This window comes from Choloepus didactylus, chromosome 14 (assembly GCF_015220235.1).
Source record: "Choloepus didactylus isolate mChoDid1 chromosome 14, mChoDid1.pri, whole genome shotgun sequence".
In the NCBI taxonomy this organism is placed as follows: domain Eukaryota; kingdom Metazoa; phylum Chordata; class Mammalia; order Pilosa; family Megalonychidae; genus Choloepus; species Choloepus didactylus.
In genome coordinates, this window is record NC_051320.1 from 23,555,869 (window position 1) to 23,571,090 (window position 15,222).

The 15,222-nt window shown below is 35.9% G+C and overlaps 1 protein-coding gene across 2 annotated transcripts in view; it reads right to left on the reverse strand.

Moving 5' to 3' along the window:
* Positions 1-15,222, reverse strand: part of ARFGEF1 (ADP ribosylation factor guanine nucleotide exchange factor 1) — a 193,433-nt gene that overhangs the window by 15,904 nt on the left and 162,307 nt on the right. For both annotated transcript variants that reach the window (XM_037802577.1, XM_037802576.1), the window contains exons 24-30: positions 11,192-11,232; positions 10,933-11,102; positions 10,413-10,564; positions 10,103-10,275; positions 9,009-9,169; positions 8,023-8,153; positions 7,520-7,649 (exon numbers count right to left, since the gene is read on the reverse strand). In XM_037802577.1, coding sequence (XP_037658505.1) covers positions 7,520-7,649; positions 8,023-8,153; positions 9,009-9,169; positions 10,103-10,275; positions 10,413-10,564; positions 10,933-11,102; positions 11,192-11,232 — 958 coding nt within the window. The remainder of the gene's footprint in view (positions 1-7,519; positions 7,650-8,022; positions 8,154-9,008; positions 9,170-10,102; positions 10,276-10,412; positions 10,565-10,932; positions 11,103-11,191; positions 11,233-15,222) is intronic.

The following is a 15,222-nucleotide window of genomic DNA, read 5'->3' on the forward strand; positions in this document are numbered from 1 at the left end:
TTTTCTTGCCTTCTGACTCCTAACCTTTTTATATTTCAGTAGCCCCCTGACAAGGGCAGAATTATAGCTGTTGGGGAAACTTACAGCTGGCTCTGTCAGGGGAAAAACACAATCTACTGGGAGCAAGAAAGGGGGCTCAACCCAGCCTCAAATGGAGAATTAACAAATTAATTAATTAACTTTTGGAGTTGGGTGCTCAGGGAGCTAGAGAAGGGCTGGACTCCAGGAAGGCAGGGCAGCACATAGAAGCGGCACCCATTCCGTGGCTCCAAAAAGGCTTGGTTTTAATTTTTTTCTCTCTATTCTTTTCTTGCTCTGTGACTCCTTATCTTCTTACACTCAATAGCCCCCTGGCAAGGGCAAAATTAAAGCTGTTAGAGAGTAACTATCCAGGTGAAAGAGATAATACCTTAAAGCACATATCTTTAAATACTCCATACTGACACTGGGGAAAGGCCTTAAAAACAGATTTTTTTTTTCTTCTTTTTTTCCCCTCTTTCTTTATAAAATAACTATTCTAAGTAGCTCTTTACAGAAAGTCTAAGATATTTGCAACTGGACTCTGGACACAGGCAACGGAGAGCAGAGATAAGTCTGACAGATAAAGCAATGAACCTAGTGGGGGATGCAATTCCCTAAAGGGCATAACTCCCCCAAGAAAAGGGGCGTGTGGTCCAGCTCAATTGGCATCCTTCTAAGAACTCGGACTCCAGGGACTGGAATTCAGAAACCAGCTTCAGTCAGCCATGCCCCCAAAAGGGTCACAGTCAGTGGGAGAACTAAATGCACTGCACCTCCTTATACTGGTGGTGGAGCTACAGCTGGCAAGCGCCACCTGCTGGACAGCATAGAAAACCACAGAGTCTAAAAGCCTCACAGGAGGGTCTCATTCTCAGGGAAACTCCATACCCTCTTCCTGAGACCTCAGCCTCTCTAGACTGGGAAAACCTGACTGGGCTGATTATATCTGAGGAGACCCTCACACAAAAAGGCTACACAGAGGCAGGGCAAGAAACAGAAAAACAAGAGGTAAAAAATTCTGATCAACTAAACAGAACCTAAGTTAGACCTCTAGAATAAGGTGAACGGATAACCAAAGCTTAGGAACAAAGCCAACCAACAAGAAAACCCTAGGTAAAAGAGTGAACATGAGCTCCAGAAAAAACTATTCAAGAAAATCAGATTCAATTCAATAAACTGAGGGAAGATGTGGCAAAAGAGATGAAGAATATAAAGAAGACACTGGATGACCATAAAGAATTCATAAACTTGAAAAAACAAATGGCAGAACTTATGTGACTGAAAGGAACAAAAGAAGAGATGAAAAACACAATGGAGACATACAACAGCAGATTTCAAGAGGCAGAAGAAAGGATTCATGAACTGGAGGACAGGATATCTGAAATCCTACACACAAAAGTACAGATAGGGAAAAGAATCGAAAAATATGAGCAGTGTCTCAAGGAGCTGAGAGACAACATGAAGCACATGAATATATGTATTATGGGTGTCCCAGAAGAAGAGAAGGCAAAAGGAACAGAAAGAATAGTAGAAGAAATATTCACTGAAAATTTCCCAACCCTTATGGAAGAAAGAAAATTACAGATTCAAGAAGTACAGTATACCCCAAACAGAATAGATCCCAATAGACGACACTTACTGATAAGACTGTCCAATGTCAAAGAAAAAGAAAGAATCCTGAAAGCAGCAAGAGAAAAACAATCCATCACATACAAGGGAAGCTCAATAAGACTATGTACAGATTTCTCTGCAGAAACCATGGAGGTGAGAAGACAGTGGTATGGTATATTTAAGATACTGAAAGAGATAACTGCTAATCAAGAATTCTATATACAGCAAAATTATCCTTCAAAAATGAAGGAGAAATTAAAATATTTTAAGACAGACACTGACAGAGTTTGTGAGTAAGAGACCAGTGCTACAAGAAATATTAAAGAGAATGCTACAGGCTGATAGGAAAAGACAGGAGACAGAGGTTTGGAGAAGTGTGTAGAAATGAAGATAATCAGGAAGAGTAAAAGGAGAGAGATAAGAAAATAAGATATGACATATAAAATCCAAAAGACAAAATGGTAGAAGAAAGTACTGCCCTTAGAGTAATAACACTAAATGTTAATGGATTAAACTCCCCAATAAAAGGACACAGACTGGCAGATGGATTAAAAAACAGGACCCATCTAAATGCTGTCTACAAGAAACTCACCTTAGACACAAGGACAAAAATAGGCTGAAAGTGAAAGGCTGGAAAAAGATATTTTATGCAAACAAAAGCAAAAACAAAAAGCAGGAGTAGCTATATTAATATCAGACAAATTAGACTTCAAAAATAAAACAATTAAAAGAGACAAAGAAGGACACTATATATTAATAAAAGGGTCAAATCATCAAGAAAACATAACAATCATATTTATGCATCAAGCCAGAGTGCCCCAAAATTCATGAGGCAAACACTGAGAACACTGAAAGGAAACACAGATACATCTACAATAATAGCTGCAGACTTCAATACACGGCTTTCATCAATGGATAGAACATCTAGACAGAGGAACAATAAGGAAACGGAGATGCTGAACTGTATGATAAAATAACTAGACTTGACAGACATTTAAAGAACACTATACCCCACAACAGCAGGAAACACACTTTTCTCAAGTGGTCATGGATCATTCTCTAGGACAGACCACATGTTGGGTCACACAGCAAGTCTTAACAAATTTAAAAATATTGATATTATACAAAACACTTTCTCAGACCATAACAGAATGAAGTTGGACACAATATTTGGAACCCACATATCAGATAAAGGTTTAATATCCCAAATATATAAAGGGATTCTACAACTCAACAACAGAAAGACAAACAACCCAATTAAAAAATGGGCAAAAGGCATGGACAGACACTTTTCTGGAGAGGAAATACAAATGGCTGAAAAACATGAAAAAAACTCAACTAACTTCACTGGCTATTAGGGAAATACAAATCAAAACCACAATAAGATATTATCTCACACCTACCAGAATGGCCATTGTCCAAAAAAACAAAAAAAAAAACAAAAAAAAAACAAAATTAGATGTGCTGGATAGGATGTGGAGAAAAAGGCACACTTATTCACTGTTGGTGGGAATGTAGACTGGTGCAACCACTCTGGAGACAGTGTGGCAGTTTCTCCAGAAATGAAGTATAGATTTGCCATATTACCCAGCTATTCCATTACTAGGTATATACTCAGAGGAACTGAAAGCTGAGTTAGGACGCGAACGGACATTTGTAAAACCAATGTTTACTGCGGCACTATTCATGATTGTCAAGAGATGGAAACAGCCCAAATGTCCATCAACAGATAAGTGGATAAACAAACTGTGGTACATACATTCAAAGGATTATTACTCAGCTGTAAGACAGAACAAAGACACAGAACATACAATAACGTGGATGAATCTTGAGGACATTATGTTGAGCGAAGTTAGCCAGAAGCAAAAAGACAAATACTGTATGGTCTCATTAATATGAACTAACATTAATGAGCAAACTTTGAGAATTAAAATTGATAACACAGGCTATCAGGAGAAAGAAAGGATAGAGATCAAGCATTTGAGGCCAAAGGACTACAGAATGTTCAGCAGGATTGACTGTATAGGTCCAAAAACAGATAGCATAATACACTCTGATGGTAGCACAAAATTATAAGTACACTGAACACAGATGTCTGTGAGTAAAGTTGCAAGAGGTGGTCTAGGGGCATGTATGACACCAGAGATAAAGACAGACGATAAAGCCTGGGAATGTATAACTTGGCAAGAACTGGAGGGGTCAATGATTGTGACTAAATGTATAAATATAAAAATGTTCTTACATGTGGGAGAACAAATGAATGTCAAACATGCCAAGTGTTGAAAAAGGGATGGTATTGGGGAAAAAATATAATCAAAGCAAATTGGAGTCTATGGCCAACAATAACATTGTAATATGTTCCATTAAATGTAACAAAGGCACATATCAAAGCTAAATGTGTATGAGAGGAGGATATAAGGGAGGGACACAGGATTCTTGGTAGTGATGTTGTTGTCTGACCCTACTATTGTATGATATTTTATTTTTCTTTTACTATCTTTTTTCATTATTCGTTAAAAAACAACTTCTTTTAGTAATCAATATGTTCAAATGCTGACTGTGGTGATAAATGCACAACTCTATATAATGATACCATGAACAACTGATTGTATACTGTGGATAATTGTATGGTATGTGAATATAGCTCTATAAAAGCATAGGAAATAATATAAATAGGGATAAATGTGCTGGAGAAAACATGGAGAGAGGGATGTACTTATTTACTGTTGGTGAGGAGACAGAATGGTGTAGCTTTTTTGGAGGACAGTGTGATGGTTCCACAGCAAGCTAAGTATGTGGGTGCCATAAGGTCCTGCAACCTCATTATGGGGTATATACTTGGAAGATCTGAGAGCAAGGACCTGAATGGACATTTGCACACTGGTGTTTACAGAGGCAGTATACATGATTTGCAATGGGTGGAGGTCGCCTAAGGGTATGTCACCTGAAGAACAGAATGGTGAACTGTGGTGTGTGCATACAATGGAATACCGAGCAACTATGAGGAGTGAAGCTGTGAGACGCGCAACAAAGTGAATGGATCTGTAGACAGCATTCTGAGTGAAGTATGACAGAAACAAAAGCAAACACTATAATGCCTCACCAATATGGACTAACTACAATGTGTAAACTGAGAACTGAATCTTAAGAGCACAGCCTAACAGGGGAACAATTATTCTAACGGTCCCTAGATTGTAAGCTCTTCCAGCAGTCAAATCTATTCCTGAATTGTAAAGGCCATCTCCAAATTCTGAGGTGCTGACTCCTTTGTTTATAACCTGTTCGGTCTCTGGAACACTGGGTATCTGTGTGACACCTGAAGCTCAGAGCTAGAGCTTGACAGATACGAATGTCATTATTGACATATACAGTAACCATTAAAAAAAAAGCTGAAAAAAGAGTCCAGACTTCAATTAGAGATATGAATGAAGCAAACCTGGTTAGGACTAAGGCAAATCGGGCCAAAGGGTAAAGGACAATACTGATTGTGTTTTAAAACTTCAACTTCCATGTGAGACCAAGGGAAAAGATGTTTACTTGGTGCAGGATCTACATTTTCTAAACAATTTAACTTGTACAGTCAGTTTTTCAAACACCCTAATTACATGGAACTTTGAACAGAAAGCGGGATCTGGTAGGTTTATATAGGTTGATGTGAAATAGCAACACATCCCAAAGTAACTTGGGCAGAGAATAAAAATATATATGCAGGGCTCCCTTGAAGAGCTGGGGGAAAATGTGGAAGTGTTGGACTTCCTCACCTGGACTGTTACTGATGTTCTCACAAACACTGAAGACTGCTGGTTTGGTGTGCTGAGCCCTCTATCTTGGGGCTTGCCCTTATGAACCTTGTCACTGCAAAGGAGAGGCTAAACCTGCTTATAATTGTGACTAGGAGTCTCCCCAAGTACCTCATTGTTGCTCAGATGTGGCCCTCTCTCTCTCTCTAGCTAAGCCAACTCAGCAGGTGAACCCACTGCCCTCCCCACTACATGGGCTCTGACACCCAGGGGTGTAATCTCCCTGGCAACACAGGAAATGACTGCCAGGGATGAATCTGGAACCAGCACTGTGGGATTGAGAACATCTTCTTGACCAAAAGGGGGATGCGAAATGAGACAAAATGAAGTTTCAGTGGCTGAGAGATTTCAAATGGAGTCGAGAGGTCACTCTGGTGGACACTCTTACGCACTGTATAGATAATCCTTTTTAGGTTTTAATGTATTGGAATAGCTAGAAGTAATATTTCAAACTCAAACTCCAACCCAAGTAGCCTTGACTCTTGAAGACAATTGTATAGCAATGTAAATTACAAGGGGTGACAATGTGATTGTGAAAACCTTGTGGATCACACTCCCTTTATCCAGTGTATGGATGGATGAGCAGAAAAATGGTGGCAAAAACTAAATGAAAAATTGGGAGGGATGGGGGAAATGATTTGGGTGTTCTTTTTTACTTTTATTTTTTATTGTTATTCTGATTGTTTCTAGCGTAAGGAAAATGTTCAAAAATAGATTGGGGTGATGAATGCACAACTATATGATGGTACTGTGAACAGGTGATTGTACACCATGGATGACTGTATGGTATGTGAATATATCTCAATAAAACTGAATTAAAAAAAAGATAAGCCCATTACTGTTTCTTTTAACAGAGCTCTTAATTCTCTCAAAAACATTATATTCCCCCCTTAACTTAATATCTGATTTCTATTTTCCTCATTATCCATAACCCATATCATATATGCATAAAGTTGAACTATTTTCTGCATTATTTGCCTTGATTACAAAAACAGTATCACTGCACTGTCTTGATAGTCACATTATAAATGGAGCGTTGCTGGAGCACCAACATAGTACCCACCATGTTGGGGAACCTCACCCCCACCTGTGGGCAGAGCAACCCCACCTCCAGGCATTATGGCTCCTCTACCCGGTATGAGACCACCTATGGGCCCACCAACTGGACTTCCCCCTACTCCAGGAATGAGACCCCCTCCACCAGGAATTCGAGGTCCACCTCCCCCAGGAATGTGTCCAAGACCCTAGGATACTGCTCCTCCTTTCTAATCACTTTTTCCTGGACTGTGTCTTATAAAACTATAGAGTTTAAAGTGAGCTTTTTGTCTCTTCTTTGTTGCATTAATAGTAGCAAATAATAAATGCATACAGCAATTAAAAAATTAAAATAAACAAACAAAAAACAATATGCATGAATAACAGCTGGCCTTGTTCCAGAAAAATAACAGAATATGAAAGAAAAAAAAGGAAATAGGAATTCATCCAAGTAGTTAGAGCAAGTTTAAAATAAAACTGATTTGCCTGAATTATGATTACTTGGAAATACCATAAAGGCGAAAGGAACTATTCAAAATAAATATAAATAATTTCTTAATTTTTCTCAAATACCTAAAGGATAATAGCAAAAGTTTGCTTTTAATACAATTACAGAGGACAAAATGGGGAAACCTGACCCTCTGTACCCATGCTTTCCAAAATGCATACTATAAATGGTTTGTAGTAAAATACACAGAAATAAAATAAACAAAATTTAAATTTTACTATGTATTCTTTACTCAACTCAGTACAAGAAGGTAGTATGCAATATCACAGAAAGTTACAGATTTTTTGTGACCAGATTAAAATGAGAAAAGAAACTAGAAATTCAATAAAAACAATCAAGAAACTACTTCATTAACTCAGTTCTATCCTAAAATAGCATTCCTGTTTTATAAAGACACACTATTACATTCTCATGCCCTAAAGAAACATTGTCTAGGAATTCTTTTCTACTCAATGTGTTCACTGTGACTACTAAAAGGTATTAGGGAAAATATTAGGAACTTTTAAAAATGACTATGCTAAATGAAAAGCTTGTGTTCTCTTACCTCTGTCTGCTGTTCTGGCAATTTCATGTTGTCAAAGATTCTGAAAACAATTCTAAACAAATCCTGCCACCAGTGTTTTTCATAAGTGTGGCCGTACGTTTTCATTATTTCAAACATTACTGTTAAACCCCTAAAATGACAAAACATTATCAGGAGAGCTCCAATACAAAAAAGGATACTATATCAGAAGCCCCCATTAACTTCTTCTATTCTGATTGGAAACAAAAGAATGAAAAGACAGAATGTGTAAAGTATTAAATTAAATTAGAAACTAAAACTCAAAGTAGGTTATAATGAAATTCTAAGAAAAAGTAATGTATTTTCCTTTTTAATGTTGTTGTTCTTAGCGCAACTGAAAGTCTGCCTATCTATTAAATCATTATATTTATAAAACGTATGATTTATGGCATTTAACTATGATCTTATATTCACATGAGAGAAATTCATTTGATTGAAGTAAAAACAAATCCTTCAAAATTTTAATTACAAATACTGATTGTTACCTGGTTCTTACATCTAATTTGCATCTATTGATGATACAGGACAACTCAAAGAGAATTGGGAACCATCCTCTCACCCACACCCTGTCCTCAGGCGCCACATTCATATCATCACTTGTATATTCCTTGAAAGCCTTCAAGAAGAAACAGCATTATTAAAAGCAAAACACATCAATATACCTGTACATTAAACATATTCCTCAAAAAAATTTGTAATGCTTTGCAAAAAGTGAGCAATTGGATACACAATAATTTATAAAACAGAGTCTGTAACTGCCTACAAGGAGCACTAGACTAGAATTCAAAATTTGATTTCCAGCTTCAACTGTCACCAGCTTTATGCATTATTAGCCAGGTTGAATCAGGTTCTCATTTTTATCATTTCAAATGATTCTGACACAATGTAGCCATACTCACCTCACTGAGAAGATGAAGATCAAAAGAGGTGATATATATAAAAGGTAATAAGCACCCCATAGGTCCATGTTAGCATACGGTGAAAATCTTATTACCAAACCTATGATGCATCACTTCTCCTCACGATAGCTACAAAGATGGATTCAGATATGCAAGATAAACTTGGCAGCTGTATTGCCTATTCAGTCTTTCACTTAAGAGTTTAAACCTGGACCCATCCATAGCTAGTCAACTTTGGCACTGCAGAGTACTGACAGTACAAAGCAGTATAGGGAAATGGCAGCAAGGCTTGGGTTCAAAAACTCTAGCTCCCTTTTACTAGCCTTGCAACTATATGTATGCTTTTTAACCTCTCTATGCCTCAGTTTCCTCATCTGTATGGGCTGCAACATTACCTATCCCATAAAGACTTTATGAAGATTAAACGAGTTAACAGACATGAAACTCCAAAAACTTCAATAAATATTAGATATCATTATTAACAATTATAACTCAAAATCAAGCTCAGATTTTAGGGTTCACTGAAAAATAAAAGCTTCAGCAGAAATTTTGTTTACTACATGAGGCTATACCTGAGGTCTATCAGACACATATTTTGCACAATGGCGAATAAGTCGAATTGCTTCCATACTTGTGTCTGGGAAAGCTGCATTGCACGCAAATTCAGACAAACACTTCACTGCATCCTGGAAAGAATCGATGGTTGCTGGAAAGTGTTTTTCAAACACAAGGGCTGGGAGAGAGAAATGTATCAAAATAATTAGTTTTTCAATTATTCTTAATTGTGCCAAAAATATATCCATTTCTAGAGGTAATGCATAATTCTTAAAGATGGTTAAGGGCTTTGGTGTCCAACAGACCCACGGTTCAAGTCTGTCTCTGCCACTTTACTTGCTGCCCCAAGTACTGAGGCTAAGGAAGCATGTCTATTTTGTTTACACTATAAAACTAGCACCTGATAAGACTGGCACATATTAGGTACTGAATAAACAGTTGTTGAATGAATAAATGAATTTATTTAACCCCTCTGAATCTCATTTTCTTGGCCTATAAAATAGGGATTAAAATACCCAAGGATAGGTGTAAGCATTAAACAAAATAACATAGGTAAAGTGCTGAGCACAATGCTTGATCCAAACAAGGGCTTGACAGATGAAAGCCATGATGTCATTATTCTTGGTAATGATGACGATGATCATCATCTTCCACACAGGTTTAACTGAAATCCTTAGTATTTCATTCCCACTTATAGTCGAAGGAGACCATGTAGTGTAGTGGTTAAAAGCCAAGGCTTTTCTTTAAGACTCTCTGACTCTGAATTCCAGATCTCTCACTAATTGAGTGACCTTGGCAATTATGTAACCTCTGTGTACCTGAGTTTCCTAATCTGTAAAAAAGGTACTTACCTCATAGAGTTTTTGTGAGGATTTAGGAAAATACATGTAAAGTGCTTAGAACAGTGCTTGACATACAACTGACACTTAATAAATGTTAGCTATAATAATATAATAAAAGCAACACCATTATCATCATTCACTCCGGTTCTGAAGGCAAAACTTGAGAAACTTAAAGCCCATAGTAGGCCTACAATATTAGCATACTCAAATATTTTTCTGAACATAAGAAAGTGTTTTCTATACTTGAAGATAGCTAAAACAATACTCACTGACAATATGCCCTGTTGTTTGAAATGCTAGTTCCACTATGCTTTCGTCTTGATCAGATGCAGCTAGATGAAACACAGAGAAAATGTTCTTCCATCCCGACCGAATATTAGCAGCTTGAGAATTAACCATCTGTGCTATACACCGTACAACCATATCTCGAATTGTTGGAGACCTAAAATATTAAGATAACTGTTTGGAAATGCATACAGATAAGACTCATCATTTTTTTTTCCTTTTCTTTTGTTCATGTCCTGTTGTGGAAAACAATACAGTATTTTTTGATTTTAAGCAATTCAACAAATACAATACCTGTTCCGTTTCATTATATGTTCAAACGGTCTTAAGAAATCCTTCTGGAATCTGAAATTAGCAAGCTCCCCTTTCTCTAAGAACTTCATTGACAACTGCCTCAAGGAGTCTACTGCAAAAATAGCTACATCTTCATTAGGGTTACAGCCAACCTGCAATGGAAAGAGAAATACAGAACACTAATGTCAGCAATGAAAATCTACAAATTTTTATATTATTTTTTAAGAATAAATATGTCATTAAAAAATAGCATAAATAAAAATCTTAAGTTTTTCTATAAAGGTACTAGGCAAGCAAACAATACTTCTCAACAAGGAAACCAGGTATTTTAACTAAATCCTTAAAACTCAAGCCATCATTTTTGAAAAGAAAAACAGGATTCAAAGGTTTTTCTAAACATAATTATTAAAAAGTAACAGATAATTGCTTGGATGAAAAAAATCATCAGTTAGATTTCATAGGAAAATTTTAAACAAAGGAAAACATTACAAATGTAAACAAATACCAATCATTCAAATACCTTATTAAAATGATCTCCAATAACTTCCCAAATTCGAGACCACTGCAATCTTATTCTTCCCATGTTGTAATATGATATTTCTACTATTTTTTGCAGACTAAACATTCTTGGGTGTGTTGTGGAAAGTAATTCATCCATAGACACAGCACAGAGCCAACGAACAAAATCCACTAAAATATAAATAGATTAAAATTTTTTTGTTTAAATTCCAAGTTTTTAAAAAAGCCAATTTGTAAGTGTAATAAATGTACATACTTACCAATAGCATTTCCATCTAGCCTTGTAGACCCCGTAAATATTCTGGGAAGGGCAAGAAGAGAGAAACAATTCCAAAATTTATAATCTTACTTTTATTATATCAATTAAAAAGTAAGTGGCCTGGGCTACTAGCTATTTTTATCTGTTTCAAGGAAACAAAAATCTATGTAATCAAATGAATATTTTGTATCATGTAACAGTAACAACTACAGTTTGGATATTCTCCCACCACCACCCAATATATATCAGTTTGCATTCAATAATATAATTGGATGAAGATCACACTGCTGCAATTTGATTTGTAGAGTTACCAACACTAGATGAGTTATTTCACAAGACTAAGCGTAAGAAAAATATTAATTTGGTAAAACCGATGAATGGCACACTACAAAACATAAGATTTGGAGATTTTTCCTAATTATCTACCAGCATTAAACAAGTTCTTAAAATTCCACTTTATTTTTAGAAGGAATGTAAGTTTGATTAGAAAATTCATTTACAATAACTTACAAGTGATTTAATATAACCTTGCAAAGTCTCATAGAATTAAACTAAGTAGCAAACCACTTTTCTGCCCAGCAGCTCTGCCCAGCTTCCTACAATGAGCTCTTTCTGTGTTTCAATAGGATTTGCATGATAAAAAAGGAAACCTCAAAGACAAGAGTAAATATTAAACTTTAGAAATAACAGTAATCATAACACTAGTAGCTATCAAATTACATGGTAGGCACTGTTCTAAGCACAAATATGCTGGGAAGTCTGTGTTATTTTAGTCTCAATTTTATAAACAGGAAAACAGGTACATAGAAACTGAGGCACAAAGATATTTAACTACTTCCTCAAAGTCACAGAACTAGTAACTAACTGCTGGAGCCAAGATTCAAACTAGGACAGTCTGATCATGAGTCCACCACTTAAGTTGGCTACACTGTCTCACACTTACCTGAGCAAAACATATATTAAACATTAGAAATATGTTTTTTCCTACTACCACTATCTACATGTTTCTGAGTACATCATGATATTTTAACCTCAGTGCTCATCAATATCTTTCTATACCAGCAATAAGTAACAAAATTACAAAGCAGTTTAAAGAACAAAGTTTAAAACAATAAGAAAAACAGTTTAGAAATTGACAACATAATTCAGAATCTGAGCTTTTGCTAAAGGAGTATCTTAAGATTTACTAACAATAATTCAAAAATCTGGCTAAAAATACAATCTGGGGGGAAAAAAATCAAGAGTAATAATGCCCCATTCGTCCAGTGGTCAGACTGAACTCAGAAGTTAAAAACTATAAAGCCTGAAAAACTCTCACAAAAAAAAAAACAAAAATGAAAACTGCTAGACTACAAATTTCAAATATGACTAGGTGATATATCGAACTACAGGTTTTTTCATGGAAGGCAACAGCAATAAACAAACAATACCTCAAGTAGAGTCAAAATTTGAAACATCAGGAAAAGGAGCAAAAGAAACAAGACAGGATATTTTTTAAATCGAGAGAGGATCAAATGCCAAAGAACAGAGGAGTAAAGAAAGGAGCAGAGATTCAGATTATAATCAACCACAAGAGAAGGAGGGAATGAACTCTTTTGAAGATGGTGAAATAATGGAGAAAAAAGGGCAACAAGGAAAAAGAACTCTCATGGCAATCAGGCCCTGCACATGCAGGGGTGAAGGTGGGGAGGGCATGCATCCTGGGTAAGAGCATTCAAACTTCTACTCACTTTGGTAGCCTCTCAGGGGTCACTATGTCTAATAATGCTCCACTAAAGACAAGCCAATGGTAGAACACAGGTGTCTGTGAGGCATTTAAAGTTAAACCTTAACATACTAAGGCAAGAGAACAGAGCTGTCTGTCTCACAAAATCAATCTATGAAATGGATTCTTTATTTCCTGTATGAAAAGCAAAAGAAAGAAACATGAGAATCTTGTGTGCTAATATGAAAGGACATGCTCTGAAAAAAAGCATAAAAAGGTGAAAAAAATGGGATAGGTTATTCACAATGAAAACATCCAAGGTAACCTCTGTTTCCTAGACCTATCCTAAGTAAAAGATATCAATGAGCAAATGTGCTTGGATAAGGTTTATTCTGTTTTCTGATGGGCAACAGAATGTTCTCAAGTGTAAGATAGAGTGGCATAATGGTACATCTAGAGTGTTTAAAAAAATAATAATAATTTAAAAACCAAAAACGCTTCAATGCTAAATAACTTTTTCAGCTTTTTCAGTTAAATCACCCCTGGACAGAGCCTATCCCCTGCACAGTTTAGCAATACTTCATGGAATTGTTCAAGTTCAGCAATGCCTAGCAAATTCTCCCTAGCAACTGCTGGAGGATCAGGTATTCCCAGATTTAAGTAACCATTATTCTCCTAAATTCTTATGGTACAAGAGTTGTAATATAAAAGAGAACATAATTAGAAAACTTTACCTTAAAGTTTTTAAAGGAATCACAATTATCCTCTTAATTAGTAAAAAGATAAAGAATTAAAAATAGTATTATTTGTATTATTATTTTTTGTTTAATTCCTATACCCGTAATAAAAGATAATTCAGAAAATAGGGCCAAGGACAGGGAAGTGACTTATTTTACTGGACAACCATAGAACTTTCCAGGATGATACTTGATAGTATTCCCATCACTGTCTTGACTATCACTGTGATCTTACCGAATTAACTCATGGACTAGAGAGTCAGACTATAATATGAAAATAAACAGAGAAATTCAAAAGGAAACAGAGAAGAAGAAATTTAATGAGAAAGTGAAATGCATCACACAAGAATAATATGAACTCATAATAAATCAAATATGTAACAATGTTTTCTACAATAAGCTAAAATTTAAATATTGGAGCTCTGTAAAAAATTGGACATTGGATTTACATTTGTAGAATTATCTAACGATAGTGAAGCTTCAGACAATGAAGTACTAATAGAATTTGTGCTAAGACTCTTCTGATGCAGCATAAATTCTTAAAATGGAAAGGCATATAATTTGTTCCAATGACTGACATGCCCCTCTGTAATAAACAGTAGACAGAAAGCTATATCAGGATGTGTTCACAATAAAGTATGATATGGAAACAGAGATAGTAGGTAAAATGTTGACTCTTGCCTGAATAGATTCCCATAATGACAGTAAAGATGATTTTTTGGAAGGTGAGAAAATCATCTTTAAGAAAGCTAATCTGGTAACAAAAGGGCAGCTACTATACTGCTCTGGAGTTGGACCTGCAGGCAGAAGGGAGGAGAGGCTGCAAGTCCACACTAGGAGACAAGCACCCTGAAAATTCTCTATGAATGAAAACATGGAACAGTTATTGCAATAACCAAGGCAAGACTAGCCTGCTTGTGTGAATGAGCAAGTCATTTAACCCTCCTCTGTCTTAGTTTCCTCATTTGCCAATAAAGGACACTAGTACACAGTGCCTGAGGCTCCTGAAAGGATTAAAAATGAAGGGGTAACTGTAAAGCACTTCAAAAAGTGCCTGGTGCATGGTAAGCCCTAAAGTCATATGGTAGGTGTAAGATGATACACAATCCTTCTCCAGCCTTTAGAAGGAAAAGGCAAATGCTCCCCCTCCTCCTTAATAAAAATAAAAGAGAGGGAGGAGATAAGTGGCCTTTAAGAATTCTTTTCAAAGAAAAAGTTCCAGGGAGTACTTCCTAGGTCATAGCCACTGAATACTCTAAAATTCTGTCCATACTTCGAGCAAAAAAGTTTTATCCAAAGCAAAATGAAATAATGGATCACTATGAATCTCTAGTCCATCAAGGAAAGACTATACTAGATAATATATTTTTGAATGTTTCCATCACAAGTGTTTAAAAAAAAAAAGGATATTGAACATCAGTACTGTAACATGCTCAATTCAGTTTTTTGGGCATTCATCTGGGACCAAGAGCCCAACTTCAGAATAATCTAGATGTTTTTCTACACACTGGGCATTTTTATATATGAAAAACTAAATGTTTCATAGTAAAATAAAACATAGCATGAGTTTTCTTTTAGAAGGCAAACTAA